Raw genomic sequence first — 15,380 nt, forward strand, 5'->3', positions numbered from 1 at the left:
CTTTGCAAATAGCCATTTACCCTATTCTCGTCTAGGTGCTAACCCTGGTTGGGGTTACTATTCTAACCCCATATTAAGTAAAATGAATAATGGTCGCGGTATTTATATAGTGTCTCAATAAAATGAATGCGGTATTTGTAAATATCCTCATTAGCATATATTTATTTCAATTAAATCCACTTGAACTCTTTAAATCACAATTACAAAACAACCAAAAATAATATGAAATAATTGCCTTAACTTTGATAACCTATGCACATATTTAAAGTGATCGGAGAGTAATGGTGATAGGAATTTTTGCATTGAAAACATACGTAAATCGTGCCATTTTTCTACTTCTGAATTCCTTCCAAAGTTTCGTATTGGTACAATTGTTGCCAAATCTTCTCGCGTCGCGTCGTCCGTTATTGCATTTTCTATTTTAAAATAAAATGAAATGAGCAAAGTGTCAGTTATGGTACAGTTATGGACAATTGTAGATAAACTTACCCTTGAAAGTATCAAAATAGCAATCCAGCCCACATTGCGATAGTAGTCGAGCAGTTTCTTCCATATCTAGTACAGTTGGTGTGGAATTGTGGAATATTTGAGCTTCAACTAATTAATTATTAGGCAAATTAATTAATATATACTTTAGTTTTAATTCGCACTCGGGCACTCACTCTTGTTACAACGACGATGGAAAATTGGAGCGTGGGCCAAGCTTTTTTTTGGCGGGACAAAGTACCCGGAATGTAGTAAATGCTAGTACAGTCTGACCCTGATTGGTGTAACGTCTAACTTAGTTTAAAGTAATATACCGACTTAACTAAAATTATGGCTAGATGATGCATAACTAAAATTTAAGTTATCCATTTAACGCTAAATCTAGTCAATGTTACTTTATATATAGTTGTCTACCAGTTTACTTCTTGCAAAGTCGGGAACATTTTTAAGCGTGTATTTAAAAAATCTAGAAATAATCGGTTTGCAAACACTAAATTGTAAATTGTCCAGGAGTGAAGTAAATGCAAAATTGCAATTACTTAATTTTTTCCAAATTTTTTGAAATAATTTAAATGATTACATATAAATTTCATGATTTTTATAATTTTTATATACATAAATATTTGACAAGATTGTTTGGTTAACAACTTTTAGTGGAGAGGTATAATTCGTCCATTAATTCTTAGTATGGTTCCCAGTGCGACCTGAATTTTCATGTTAATCTCTACTCGTCGTTTGGGACGCTAAATTTGCGTTGCGAAATTACTGCCAAAATTAGTAGATAGAGTCAGCTATCTAGACCCCTTAAATTTCTTAATGTGTCCCATTCTTTCCTACTTCCGAGTCCCTGAATTGAGCCAACACAATTAGCAGAGTCATCATGATGGACAAAACCTGGAATAAACCACGTAATTAATAAAACCTGTGAATAATTGCAATTAAATTTTCGTCTTTTACCCACCGATAGTATAAAACTTCTATTAAGTGTAAAATAATTCGCTGGTGTTATCAGTAGCTTGCATGTTGTCACTTTCCTCTGAAAATCGCGAATCTGCAAAAAACACAGAACTTCAAAAAACAGCTCTTTCTTTCCTAATTTATTTTGCATACCTTATTTGACACCCCCAACTCCCAATGGTCATCTCCTTCCACCTCGCAAAGTAGATTGACCAGTTTAACTCTCTCAACCTCCAGCTTTTCACCATCATTACCGTAAATGTACAAAATATGCAACGATAACACCGCACTCATCACGTTCATCACCACGGACCCAAGTTCGCCCACTTTAGCGGAAACAATTGAAAAGTAGGTATTACATAAAATCAGAATTATATTGAATCCCACCTCCAAAAATATTCTTGCCCCCATTTCATCATTAAAATGGTTCACAAGCTTGACCAAAATTCCATAAGTTTTAGAAAGTCTAGCAATTTTTGCCACCGTAATTTTCCCACCGTCCACCTCAACTCGAATTGATGACACCCCAGCGGCGTACATTTTAACGAAGAAACTAATCCACACGGTCAAAAATACATGCGAAAAGTAGCAATACATCCACAAAAATCCTGCAATTAGAACAGGACCGCTCTGACCCATATATGAATCAGAAATAACGCTAGATTTCGAGATTTTCAAGATGTCCACTAAAATTAAATTACTGCAAAACATCGAGAACAGAACGACACCGAGGAGAGAAACTGTGCGAAAAAATGAAGTGCGAATTGCTTTTTGCAAATCCGAGACAGATTCAGGGTCCCACAAGTTAGGTGAAATAAGACTTAACTTATCGACCTGATAAGTCCAAAAAGCGACGCTTTTCTTGACCCTGGTCAAACTCCAGATCCGATTTCCCATCGTGTATACAAAACCGCAGAATGTGTTACCCGCAAGGATCACGGTGTCGGATGAAAGCCTTTCCATTCCTTTGAACGCACCGTATCCCTTGCTTCCGTAGATGATGACGAAAATTGAGAATGTCGTAACGAAGAGGAGATGAGAAATGAAGGGGATGCTGCAGTAGTGAAATTGCAACGATTTGTGGGATCTTATTGGTAAAGATTCTACATCGTTTTTAAATTTGGGTGGAGTTACGGAAAGTGAAAGATATCCGTTAAACTGGACACCAAAGATTGGTAACTTTCCCCATGTGAGGAGCAGTTCTTCGGGGTGAAATGGGTTTTCAGGTGAAACGGATGGTTTGTACAGTTTTTGAAGTTTTTGAAGCATTGCGAATTTTATTTGTGGTGGAACAATAATTGTCAATTTAAACTGAAAATAACACCAATTTTATGCCGAATATTTGCTACATTGGGGTTGAAGCTTCTGTGCGTGTAAAAAGTATGATGTGAGTCAGGTACATAAAAACAGTTGCATGTTTTTAGATAATCAACTTCACTCAGCAAATAAATACTAAATATATTACTTTTTCTTGGGCGTAACCGTTTTTGCCCATAATTACTTTGCATATTGAGATGCATGGAAGTATATGTACATAAGTGGATTTCGTACATGTGTGTATGCATATAATAATTTATTGCTAAATCAGGGTATTCCGACCCAGGGTTTTATTGGGTTGGGTTTTTTGGGTTTTAATGGGTTTTAATGGGTTGTTAAAGAATAAAACCCATTGAGTTTTACCATGTTAAATGGGTTTTATTCGGGTTTTAATGGGTTTTAACTGTATTTCAGCTTAAAACTATATTCTAAAAGCTGAAAACAGCTGTCATACGTTAGACGAAGTTGTTTGATGGCAGCTGAGCAGTTTATTTGATTAATACTGTAAGTTTTGAAAACCAGGAATAAATCGGCGAGTGCCATTACAGGTTTCAAGTGACAAAAAAATAATAACTTCGGAACGAGGTATGTTTAACTGAGCATACATAATTTAATTACATTTAATTTACATTTTCCTGTCATAATTAATACTTTTTTCCCGAATACTTCCTCCCATCTCATCCTCAGCGAATAAATTAAACAATATACTATATATTTTTTTAATTTATAAAAATGTTTCAACCCGATCTTCATTATCACCTCTGGAAAAATCGAGTACTTATGGACAGCGAAGTACTTTATTATGAGCAAAAGAAGTGTGTCTGTAAAAAGCACATTCTCGATCATAAATTAGCATTCGTAATACATACGTACTTTCGTTGTTCATAAGTACTCGATTTTTTCCAGAATTGATAATACACGTTAAGATCGCATTGAAATATTAAATTTTAAAAACTTTTAAGCAACTTGGATTTCATTATGATGAGAGGAAGTATTCGAGAAAAAGGTAATATATGTAATTATGGTCTCATAAAGTATTAAACTATGATCAGTTAAATAGGACCATTTCGAAACGGATACAAATTCTAACATGGACAAGGAGGATTTGCATATTAACTGAAATTGGATTGCAATAGTAATGAAAATTGTTGTTCAATGTATTACTTATGTAAAACCTAATAAAACCCAATAAAACCCATAAAACCCATTAAAACCCAAAAAACCCATTAAAACCCATTAAAACCCCTGGGTCGTTACTTTTTGATTAAAACCCTGGGTTTTTCCGAACCCTGTGCTAAATATGGAATATAGAGCTTTCATAAAGTTCATAACACCTTGTCCCCCAATGTTAAACATAATATTAAATGATAAATACTTAGATAGGTAATATTGCAAGAAGAATTTATTTGGATGGCTTAACGCGTTATATAAAATGCCTAAGTAGATATGCATGTGCATATATGTATGTAGTTTGGTGTGGAACATTCCTCGCATCGAAGAATTTATAAAATCTGAAGTTTACTTTACACTACACAATTACTTATTTATTAGATTTTAGCCCCAAATACAGTAATAAAATTCATTACGTAATTATTTAACCCCAACTTTTTCTACTTCCGAGTCTCTGAATTGAGCTAATACGATCAGCAGAGTCATCAAGATGGACAAAATCTAAACAAGACAAATTAATCAATAACACATAATTTAAACTAAATTATTGTCTTCCACCCACCGAAAGAATGAAACTTCTGTCAAGTGTAAAGAAATTTTCCGGTGTTATCCGCAGTTTACATGTTGTCACCTTTCTGCGAAAGTCACGAATCTGAAAAAGAAACTAACTTCACTTTAACACGTACTCAACATGATAAAATTAATTCATAATTTTTCAAACCTTATTCGCCACACCGATCTCGTACTGTCCCTCCCCTTCTTCCACAGCACATAATAACTTGACCAATTTTACTCTCTCGACCTCCAAATTTTCACCATCATTCCCGTACTCGTACAAAACTTGCATCGATAACAGGGTACACATAACCGTGGTAAGCACCGCTCCAATGTCGCCCATCTTACCAGAAACTATGGCGAGGTAGGTCGAGGCCAGAATATAAATTAGGTTGAATCCCACTTCCAAAACTATTCTTCTTCCCATCCGATCATTAAAATGGTCCACGAGCTCAATCAAAATGCTATAATTTTTCGAAAGTCTGGAAATTTTTGCTCCCGAAATACTCCAGCCCTCCAACTCTACCCGAAGCGATGACACCGCCGCGGAATACGTTTTAACAAAGAAATTCAACCAGATGGAGAAAAAAACATGAGAAAAGACACAATATGTTCCCAGTAATCCGACAATTACGATTTGCCTGCTCTTATTCAGGTACGAACTCGTAATAATGCCATGATTTGAGATTTTCAAGGTGTCCACTAAAATCAAATTGCTAAACAACAATGAGAATGTGACGGTGCAGAGGAGGAAGACTGTGCGAAAAAAGGAAGTGCGAATTTTTTTCTGTAAATCTAAGACGGTATTTGGATCCCATAAATTAGGCGTGATAAGGGCAATCTTGTCGACTTGATAAGTCCAAAATGCGAGGTATTTCTTGCTACAGAGCAAACTCCAGATTCGATTTCCGATCGTATAACTGAAACCGCAGATCATATTACCCGCCATAATTACGAAGTCGGGGGAGACCTTTCTTAAATGCGTAAACGCACCGTAATTCTCATGGCCCCAGAGGATCGTGACGACTGAGAATGTCGTTACGAAGAGGAGATGGAACAGGAATGGTATGCTGAAGAAATTAAATTGCAAGGTTTTTTTGCAATCTTTGGGTGCAGATTTTATGTCCATTTTAAATTTGCGGGAGCTCACTGAGAATGAAAGATATCCGTTGAACTGGACGCCTAATAGGGGCCACTTTGCCCATTTGAGGAGCAGTTCTTCTGGGTCAAGTGATCTTTCGGGTGAAATTGATGGTTTGTACAGTTTTTGAAGTTTTTGAAGCATTGTGAATTTTATTTGCGGCGGAATAATTGTCAAATTTAAAATATAAAATAACACTAATTTTATGTTGACTACATTGCTGTTGAAGCTTCGGGGTGTATAAAACGTATGATGTGAGTCAGATACAGTTGCATGTTTTTGGATAATTAACTTCACTCAGCAAATAAATTACTTTTTTAGGCGTATCCGTTTTTGCCCATAATCGTACTTTGCGATTGAGATGCATGGAAGTAATATGCATTTATAGATAAGTGGATGTCGTACATATACCGTAAATACTCTATTTATAGCCGGGGCTAAAATCCAAAATTGAGGGTAACGGACCCGGCTAAATTTTGTTCCGCCCAAAATGTTAGATGTTACAAGATTATTCTGTCTCAATTTAAGTTGTCTTATTTAGCAAGATTGTCATCAGTAACACATTTACTTTAAATCTACATCTTTAAACGAGGTTTTTTTAATTTTCTGTCATAATTATATCCATTATTAACTTGAAATTAATGGGCAAAAATAAGTAGTTTAACTTATTCATTGATTAGCATAATTGAATAGCAACATTTTTCTTGAATGGGCTAAAAAGGGGACACAGCGGACAAGACAGGCTATAATTAGAGACCCGGCTAAAATTTTGAAATCTTGGTCCCTAGACCCGGCTATATTTATAACTAGAATAGGGCTATAACTAGAGGTTTTACGGTATGTTCCCCCCAATGTTAAATATATTATTATTTATATGATGAATAAGTAAGATAAGCAGAAAGGCAATAAGGATATAATATGGATGGCTTAACTTGCTACATGTTTAAATGCCTATGTTCATACATACTAAGTATGTGTATGTAATTTGGGGTAAAACATTTACTCAAATCAAAGAATTTACATTATCTGAAGTTTACCTTATACTGCACATTTACTTAAATACATAAGTAAATGTAATAATATTATGTTATATTTTAGCCCCATACAATTAAATTCACTACTTAATTAACCCCAACTTTCTCTACTTCCGAGTCTCTGAATTGAGACAACACTATGAGCAGCGTCATCAAGATCGATAAAACCTGAAAGGAACGCATTAGTCAATAAAGCACCTAATCAAATTAATCCTAAGTTAATATGTAGTCTTGTCGTCCACCCACCGACAGAATGAAACTCCTATTTAGAGAAAAGAAATTGCCTGGCGTTATCTGCAGCTTGCATGTTGTCACTTTTCTACGAAAATCTCGAATCTATGTACGTACATATATGCAAATAAACAAATACACAAATTTAAACACCATAATTTTTTATGAGTCACTTCACGCAGTCATTGGTAACTTTGTAAAGTACGTAAGTTTTATAAAACAATTTCACAAACTTTCACAAAATAAGACGCCCTTGATCTGAGTAAATTTTTTAAAAATTCTAAGCTAATTTTTATTAGAAATGTTTGTAAAATCTTATGAAAGTTTGTAAGTTTGCAGACCTTACAGATTTTACTATGTTACCATTTACATACGTAAACTGACTCAATGTGTATCGTAATACATATAGAATTTTCAAACCTTATTTGCCCCTCCCATCTCCCAAGGCACCTCCCATTCCTCTATTTCACACAACAAATTCGCCAGTTTTGCCCTCGCCACCTCCAAATTTTCACCATCGTTGCCATAAACGTATAATACATGCACTGATAACAGGGCCCCGATCAAGTTCATCAGGATGGACCCAATTTCACCCAATTTAGCCGAAACTATTACAAAGTATGTGCTGCATAACATGACAATTAGATTGAATCCCACCTCCAAAAATATCCTTCCCCCCATCTCCTCGTTAAAATGGTCCACCGATTTAATTAACACGCCATACGTTTTCGAAAGTCTTGTAATCCGTGCCCCCGAAATTTTCACGCCCTCCAACTCAATTCGAATCGAAGAGACCGCAGCAGCGTACAATTTCACAAAGAAATTTAACCAAATGGAGAAAAAAACAAAGGAAAAGTAACTATACACCCAGAGCAATCTGGTAATTAAGACGGGGCCATTCTTCGTGACTATAGAGTCCGAAATGATGCTGGGTTTAGAGATTTGCAGGATATCCACCAAGATTACATTGTTGAAGAAAAGCATGATCAGGACGGTGCAAAGGAGGTAAACTGTACGAGTAAATGAGGTACGAATTTTTTTCTGTAAATCCGAGACGGTCTCAGGGTCCCACAAATTAGGCGTGATAAGGGCAACCTTATCGACCTGATAAGTCCAAAAGGCGAGGTTTTGCTTAACACTGACAAAACCCCAGATCCGACCTCCTATCGTGTAGACGAAGCCGCAGATAATGTATCCCGTAAGGATGGTGGCGTCGGATGAGAGCTTTTGTAACCGATTAAATGAGCCGAAACCCTCGTTGCCCCACCAAATGAGAAGAATTGAGAAGATGATTAAGAACAGGAGATGAAAGATGAATGGAATGCTGAAGAAGTTAAATTGCAAAGATTTTTTGCCTTTTTTTTCTTGAGATTCAATATCGCTTTGCAATTTGCGGGGGGTTATGGACAGCACGAAATATCCGTTAAACTGGACGCCAAAGATGGGCCATTTTGCCCATTTGAGTAGAAGTTCTTCGGGGTCAAAACTAAATCTTTCTGATGGAAGGGCTAGTTTCATTGTGAAATTTTTTTATGACGGCGAGATTATAAAATTTGAACGAGAAATGAGAATAATTTTGTCATTTATTCAAACACTTTATTGTTGAGTTGTGCCGTAAAGTTAGGAGATAATTATTTTTTAGTAAATTTTGTTAACTAGAGAAACGAATTAGTCTTGGGCGTTTTCTAGTTTTGCTAATAAATGAACTTAATTATATTGTTTGCTCACAATTAAGGAAAGCTCATCAATTACGGAACGCATTGTTTCGTAATATCCAATTAGATTTATAAATGTCAAATTAATTAATGGTCATGATTTTCGAACACCAATGTCATGGTGTGACGTACATAGTTCAGAATGATTAATTAGTACCAACTGTTTCAAAAGTATTTATTAAGACGGTCGATTCATTCATGCCTTAATCATGATGTGACAATCATTGATGTCAAAATCTTTGCAGATGTGAAACTAATAAATAATTATTACTTAGTAAATATGTAAAAAGTTTTTAAAAAACCATCGTAGGAACATGACTAACGTGGACGCCAAGAATTATTTGTACACAATTTTTCATACTGTATATTCCATATGCATTTTTACACATGATCCCGGATAGATCTCAACCTGAAACTGTGATTCATAAGAAGATTGCATAACACTATAATCTACCAATTTAACCACTAATTTAAATAATCTAATTTAACTAACCTTCTCTATTTAGATCGGTTCAAGAATTTTATTATATATTTGGGCCTACATAGCTAATTTGACCCAATTCCTTAATTTATCCCAACCTTCCCTACTTCGGAGTCTCTGAATTGAGCCAATACGATCAGCAGAGTCATCAAGATGGACAAAATCTAGAAGAAACAAATTATTCAATAACGTCATTAATATAAATAAATTATTGCAATCCACTCACCGAAAGAATGAAACTTCTGTCAAGTGTAAAGAAGTTTTCCGGTGTTATCCGCAGTGTGCATGTTGTCACCTTCCTACGAAACTTAAGAATCTGAAAAAAGCTTAAATTTAACGCTAGGCAAGTATTTTAAATTTAATTTATAATGTTTCACACCTTATTCGCTACGCCGATCTCGTACTCCCGCTCTTCCACTTCGCATAATAACTTCATCAATTTGACTCTGGCAACCTCCAAATCTTCACCATCATTTCCATACGCATATAAAACATGCATCGATAACAGGGTACACATAATCGTGGTTAACACCGCCCCAAGGTCACCCATTTTTCCAGCGACAATGGCGAAGTATGTCGCGACTAGAATGTAAATTAGGTTGAATCCCACTTCCAAAACTATTCTTCTCCCCATCCGATCATTAAAGTGGTCCACGAGCTGAATCAAAATCCCATAAGTTTTCGAAAGTCTGGAAATTTTAGCTCCCGAAATATTCCCAGTCTCCAACTCAACCCGGATCGATCACACCGCGGCGGAATACATTTTAACAAAGAAATTTAACCAGATAGAGAAAAAACCGTGAGAAAAGATGCAATATGTTCCCAGTAATCCGATAATCACGACTGGCTTGCTCTGATTCAGATATGAACTCGTCATAATGCCATAATTTGAGATTTGCAAGATATCGACAAAGATAAAATTGCTGACAAATAGCGAGAACACGATTACCGGGAGGAAGAAGGCTGTGCGAAAAAAGGAAGTGCGAATTTTGTTCTGCAAATCTAAAACGATATTTGGATCCCATAAATTAGGTGTGAGAAGGGCAATCTTGTTGACTTGATAAGTCCAAAATGCGAGATGTTTCCTGCTACAGAGCAAACTCCAGATTCGATTTCCGATCGTATAACTAAAACCGCAGATCATATTACTCGCCATAATTACGGCGTCGGATGAGACCTTTCGTAAATGAACGTATGCACCGAAATTCTCATTGCCCCACAGGATAGCGAGCACTGGGCATATCGTTATGAACAGGAGATGAAATATGAATGGGATGCTTAAGAAGTTAAATTGCAGGGATTTCTTGCATTCCTTAGTTCGAGATTTAATATGGTTTTCAAATTTGCGTGGGGTCACTGAGAGTGAAAGATATCCGTTGAACTGGACGCCTAATAGGGGCCACTTTGCCCATTTGAGGAGTAGTTCTTCGCAGTCAAGTGATCTTTCGGGTGAAATTGGCGACTTCATTTTGAAATTTTTTGTAACATAATATTTTTAAGTTTGGGACGAAACTAATATCGATTTTATAGATATGTACGAGGTTATTAGATATTGAGGCAAATCACGGAGTCATTGATAACTTGTAAAATCCGTAAGTTTTGTACATAATTCTTACAAATTAAAAAGGCTTCCCTTGGTCTACATAAGCTTTAAAAAATTATAAGATAATTTTCTTTAGAAATATTTAAACATTTTGTCCAAGTTTACAGAATTTATGGATCTTAAAACGTTACGAAGCCCTTCGTGAATTGCCTAAAAGTTGCAAGTTATAGACTGAATGATAACGAATATAAAATGTGACTTATTTCGTGCGAAACCCGGGTATTTGCAAATTGGCAGATAAGCAATTTTTTCTAACAAATTAGCTAAATCAGCCAATCCATTATTATTGGGCGTTCTCTGTTGTGTCGCCTAATTTTGTTTGCAACTCTTTCATAAGTTTTTCCCCACTGCCAAGCTCAGGTACTCTTCTCCCTCCCTGGGTAATGGCCCATTCGTGGGGTCCAGTGGTTGTAATAAAGGTTTTTTTTTTTTTTTTTTTTTAAGTACCTAGTACAAAGACGATCAACTTATTAATCCTTTCATGGCTTAGCCATGATGTCGCACACACACCAATCCTTTCAAGAGATATATAAAAATTATAAATAATTGTTATAACATACACAATTTTTTTACAAAAATAGTAACAATTTATTCACATGCACGCGAAAAATGCAACATATTTCATATCATGTTTAAGCCAATGAGTTTATTGTACTATAATAAACATAAAAACCAAAATACCTATGCATTTAGGCGTCTGAGAAATGTATTTTAAATTTCGAAACTAATGGCTGTGTTAGTAATTAGGCCGAAATAATCAAATTTATCAATTCACCCCAACTTTATCTAGTTCCGAGTCTCTGAATTGAGCCAATACGATTAGCAGAGTCATCAAGATGGACAAAATCTGAAGGAACGAATTAATCATTAACATAATCTAATTTAAATCATGGTCATCTATCTACATATGTACCCACCGAAAGAATAAAGCTCCTGTTTAGGGTGAAGAAATTTTCCGGGGTTATCCGCAGTTTGCATGTTGTCACTTTTCTACGAAAATCACGAATCTGAAAAAGAAACACACGTTGACTTAACTTTAACATGTACATACATACTTAACATTATAAATTTAATTTACAAATTTTTCACACCTTATTCGCCACGCCCATCTCGTACTGTCCCTCCCCCTCTTCCACTGCACATAATAACTTGACCAATTTGACCCTAGCAACCTCCAAATTTTCACCATCTTTCCCGTACTCGTACAAAACATGCAGTGATAACAGGGTACACAAAATATTGGTTAACACCGTCCCAAGGTCGCCCATCTTACCAGAAACTATGGCGAAGTAGGTCGAGGCCAGAATATAAATTATGTTGAATCCCACATCTAAAAATATTCTTCTCCCCATCCGATCATTAAAATGGTCCACGAGCTCGATCAAAATACCATACGTTTTCGAAAGTCTAGAAATTTTTGCTCCAAAAATATTCCCGCTCTCTAAGTCAACACTAGAGTTCTCAATGGTCCGGATTGGTCCGGATCAGCCCTGATCCGAAACCGGACCGTGGCCCGAAATCACCAATCCGAAACCGGACCGAAAAATTTCCGCTCGGCCCAGAACCGGACCGGTCAATCCGGGCGGACCGAAAAATATATCATTATAGTATAAAGACCCATAGTACAGTATAATAATTACCACATATAGTATATGTATAAATAGTGCATTGAAATTTATACACGTATTATGCATAAATGTCTTATGTAACTATGCATAAGACATATATGGTACATGTATAGACAACCAGAATGCCAAATGTTTCAGATTTAAATAGATACATGTATCGAATGAGGTCTCGTAAGTTCCATCGGTCAGTGTGTTTATACACATAATCTCAGGACCAATTTACAATTTCCTTTTTTTAATTTAAAAAATACACTAGCAAGAGTAGGAATTTAAAAAATCCTCCCAAAATCAAGGAGCGTAAAAACTTTAAAACCTAAAAAACGTAATTTTTATGGATCATGTGGAGAACTTTTGAAATCTATGTAACATAGAATTTGAATACACTGAAAATTCATGAGTTTGACTGAAAAAATTCAAAAATTTTAGGTCAAAGTATTAAAATTTTCTTGCGCGCCAAAATATTCGGGCGGACCGAAAACCGGCGGTCCGGTCCGGTCCTTGGAAAGCTGATCCGAAACCGGACCGAGGACCGGACCGAAACTTTCGGTCCGGATTGGCGGATGGCCCAATCCGGGACCGAACCGTCGGATTTCGGTCCGGTCTGGGCCAACCCGAAGCCCATTGAGAACCCTAGTCAACACGAATCGATGACACCGCGGCGGAGTACGTTTTAACAAAAAAATTTAACCAGATGGAGAAAAAAACATGGGAAAAGATGCAATACGTTCCCAGTAATCCGACAATTACGATTTCCCTGCTCTGATTCAGATAGGATCGCGTTATAATTCCATGCTTTGAGATTTTCAAGGTGTCCACTAAAATTAAATTGCTAAAAAACAATGAGAATGTGACGACACAGAGGAGGAAGATACCAATCTTGTTGACTTGATAAGTCCAAAAGGCGAGGTGTTTCTTGCTATAGATCAAACTCCAGATTCGATTTCCGACTGTATAACTAAAACCGCAGATTATATTACCCAACATAATTACGGAGTCGGAGGAAACCCTTCGTAAATGTGTAAATGCACCGTAATTCTCATTACCCCAGAGAATCATGAGAACCGTGAATGTCATCACGAAGAGGAGATGGAATAGGAATGGTATGCTGAACAAGTTAAATTGCAGGGATTTTTTGCATTCTTTGGGGTCAGATTTTTTGTCGCTTTTAAATTTGCGTGAGGTCACGGAGTGTGAAAGATATCCGTTGAACTGGACGCCTAATAGGGGCCACTTTGCCCATTTGAGGAGTAGTTCTTCGGGGTCAGGTGATCTTTCGGGTGAAATGGCTGACTTCATCTTAAATATTTTTGTGACGGAAATTTTAAAGAATGAACTGAAACTAATGGCAATTTGTTGAGTAAGTTAACCAAATGGTTTACAATATAGTGTCAAACTTGTTAATTGAATGATAATAGATGACTGGCATCATGTGAGACTCGGTACTTGAAAGTTGACAGGATAATCAGTTTGTTACCAAATTAGTTAAGTCAATTAATCAATTACTATTGGGCGTGGTCCGTTTATTTTTGTCCCCTAACTGTATTTGCCTTTAATGGAACAATGTTGAATTATTGTAGAAGATGTTTCAAGTGCATGGAGTAAAAAACAAATATTGATTCCTATTAATTTCGTATGTATATATGCAAATTTTAGCATTGTTGTGCATACAAATTTTATATGATCTGTATATTTTTATGCTAAATAGTTTGGTGTTTAGTTTAGTGTGGGTGTTTTGGTATTTTAAATGATTACTTATTTTGTGCCTACTTGTCGTTTATTTCAAGAATTTAGAAATATTCAAAGTTTTATCAAATTTCTCACCTTGCAATCGTTTTGGTGGAAAAAGTTTTAATTATTTAAATTTATCAAGTCGCTTGTCTAAATCTGCAGGTTAGTCCAAATCACATTGTGACGTGAATCTGATAGCACTGGACTTATTTGCCCATCCAAATTGATTTAAGTTGTTGTATCGTCCAAAAAAGGCTTTGTGTTCTGCTTCCTCGAACTCTGGATCGTCATTGCAGTCTTCGTGGGTGTAAAGGGTGAGACATTTTCCTAAGGTGTCGATGGAAACCATTTGCTGTACAAGGTGACGATCCAGAACGATACATCCGCTTGTGTCATCGGTGGATGCATGAATATGTAGACCAAATCCTACAAAAAAATTCTTAAAATTAAAAAAGTACAATCATGAGGTGCTTAAAATTCTGAATTTTCTAAACAAAGGAAAGAAACAAGAATAGGATGATTTATTAGGTTTGTAGTAGTAAAATTGGAAATGAGCCTGTATGTGTTAACCCTAAGGCATAATTATTTAAATATTAGTCAAACATGCGGAAGCAATTCCCTAGAAATTAAAAAAAATACGATTGAAAATGCGTGAGTTGCTTGAAAAGCAGTATGGTTCGAAGAAAGTTAACTACAAAAAACAATAAAAACATGGCGAAACACACGATGGTAAATAATCCAGACGGTATATACATACGTAATATTTTTTTAAGTATGGCGAAAATTATTTACTTATCGACACCGCTAATGTCAATTTTTCCAATATATGTATGTATGTACCTGTAAAATTGACGGCAGTGTGACCAATGTACTCAATCGTACTGAAACGGCTAGAACTCTTCACAGTTGAAAACTGAATGATTGTTACAAACAGTGGTACGAAAACAAACCCTTGGGGAAAGTGCATCCTGTCACTTTTCAGTTATGGAATACACACAAGTAGGAAAAATCTGTAGTGCACCAGAAGCTGACTAAATTTTATAACATAGTTTGTCGTAAAGGTTGATTTACAGGTTGAATTGAAGTGTAAAACACAATAGATTTAATCAGTGTATACATATGTAGTAAACTGTGCGAATGCAAAATATGTAAAAATGTCCAATAAAATTTGTAATCTGAAGATGACATTCCGGATCAATACTCGATATGCAGTTGTATACGGATTCTACGTGAGTCGTGTATGCATAAAGTTGTATCGGCAGAAGTTTAATTAATTGATCAGAATAATATGCATTTATGATTATCGATCGTGGTTATCAATGCTTGCGTCATCT

The 15,380-nt window shown here is 35.8% G+C and overlaps 3 protein-coding genes and 1 long non-coding RNA gene across 4 annotated transcripts; all 4 read right to left on the bottom strand.

Moving 5' to 3' along the window:
• Positions 1-144: 144 nt before the first annotated feature.
• Positions 145-979, bottom strand: LOC118435668. Its single transcript, XR_004834956.1, has 2 exons — positions 490-979; positions 145-416 (listed from the first exon to the last, which is right to left on the bottom strand). It is a non-coding gene; the product is annotated as an uncharacterized LOC118435668 (long non-coding RNA).
• A 3,326-nt stretch (positions 980-4,305) lies between these two features.
• On the bottom strand, positions 4,306-5,816 carry LOC118435764. The gene is made up of 3 exons (XM_035852179.1): positions 4,652-5,816; positions 4,493-4,582; positions 4,306-4,431 (listed from the first exon to the last, which is right to left on the bottom strand). Exons 1-3 carry the CDS (start codon positions 5,768-5,770, stop codon positions 4,351-4,353), a joined length of 1,290 nt encoding a protein of 429 aa, XP_035708072.1. The 5' UTR covers positions 5,771-5,816; the 3' UTR covers positions 4,306-4,350.
• Positions 5,817-11,390: 5,574 nt separating this feature from the next.
• On the bottom strand, positions 11,391-12,301 carry LOC118435792. The gene is made up of 3 exons (XM_035852213.1): positions 11,782-12,301; positions 11,608-11,697; positions 11,391-11,537 (listed from the first exon to the last, which is right to left on the bottom strand). The coding sequence occupies exons 1-3, from the start codon at positions 12,040-12,042 to the stop codon at positions 11,457-11,459; spliced, it is 432 nt and encodes a 143-aa protein (XP_035708106.1). The 5' UTR covers positions 12,043-12,301; the 3' UTR covers positions 11,391-11,456.
• A 1,769-nt stretch (positions 12,302-14,070) lies between these two features.
• Positions 14,071-15,277, bottom strand: LOC110849982. The gene is made up of 2 exons (XM_022097470.1): positions 14,887-15,277; positions 14,071-14,472 (listed from the first exon to the last, which is right to left on the bottom strand). Exons 1-2 carry the CDS (start codon positions 15,011-15,013, stop codon positions 14,210-14,212), a joined length of 390 nt encoding a protein of 129 aa, XP_021953162.1. The 5' UTR covers positions 15,014-15,277; the 3' UTR covers positions 14,071-14,209.
• Between the last annotated feature and the right edge of the window lie 103 nt (positions 15,278-15,380).

Source organism: Folsomia candida, unplaced genomic scaffold (genome assembly GCF_002217175.1).
Source record: "Folsomia candida strain VU population unplaced genomic scaffold, ASM221717v1 Fcan01_Sc005, whole genome shotgun sequence".
In the NCBI taxonomy this organism is placed as follows: Eukaryota; Metazoa; Arthropoda; class Collembola; order Entomobryomorpha; family Isotomidae; genus Folsomia; species Folsomia candida.

Excerpts from the sequence above, each read along its gene's own strand:
- LOC118435764 (XM_035852179.1), bottom strand. The coding sequence starts at position 5,770 with ATGCTTCAAAAACTTCAAAAACTGTACAAACCATCAATTTCACCCGAA. Across the intron at positions 4,583-4,651 it reads AGATCGGTGTGGCGAATAAG|ATTCGTGACTTTCGCAGAAA; the intron begins GTTTGAAAAATT and ends TTTCTTTTTCAG. Across the intron at positions 4,432-4,492 it reads ACAGAAGTTTCATTCTTTCG|ATTTTGTCCATCTTGATGAC; the intron begins GTGGGTGGAAGA and ends TGTCTTGTTTAG.
- LOC110849982 (XM_022097470.1), bottom strand. The coding sequence starts at position 15,013 with ATGCACTTTCCCCAAGGGTTTGTTTTCGTACCACTGTTTGTAACAATC. Across the intron at positions 14,473-14,886 it reads CACTGCCGTCAATTTTACAG|GATTTGGTCTACATATTCAT; the intron begins GTACATACATAC and ends ATTTTTTTGTAG.
- LOC118435792 (XM_035852213.1), bottom strand. The coding sequence starts at position 12,042 with ATGGGGAGAAGAATATTTTTAGATGTGGGATTCAACATAATTTATATT. Across the intron at positions 11,698-11,781 it reads AGATGGGCGTGGCGAATAAG|ATTCGTGATTTTCGTAGAAA; the intron begins GTGTGAAAAATT and ends TTTCTTTTTCAG. Across the intron at positions 11,538-11,607 it reads ACAGGAGCTTTATTCTTTCG|ATTTTGTCCATCTTGATGAC; the intron begins GTGGGTACATAT and ends TCGTTCCTTCAG.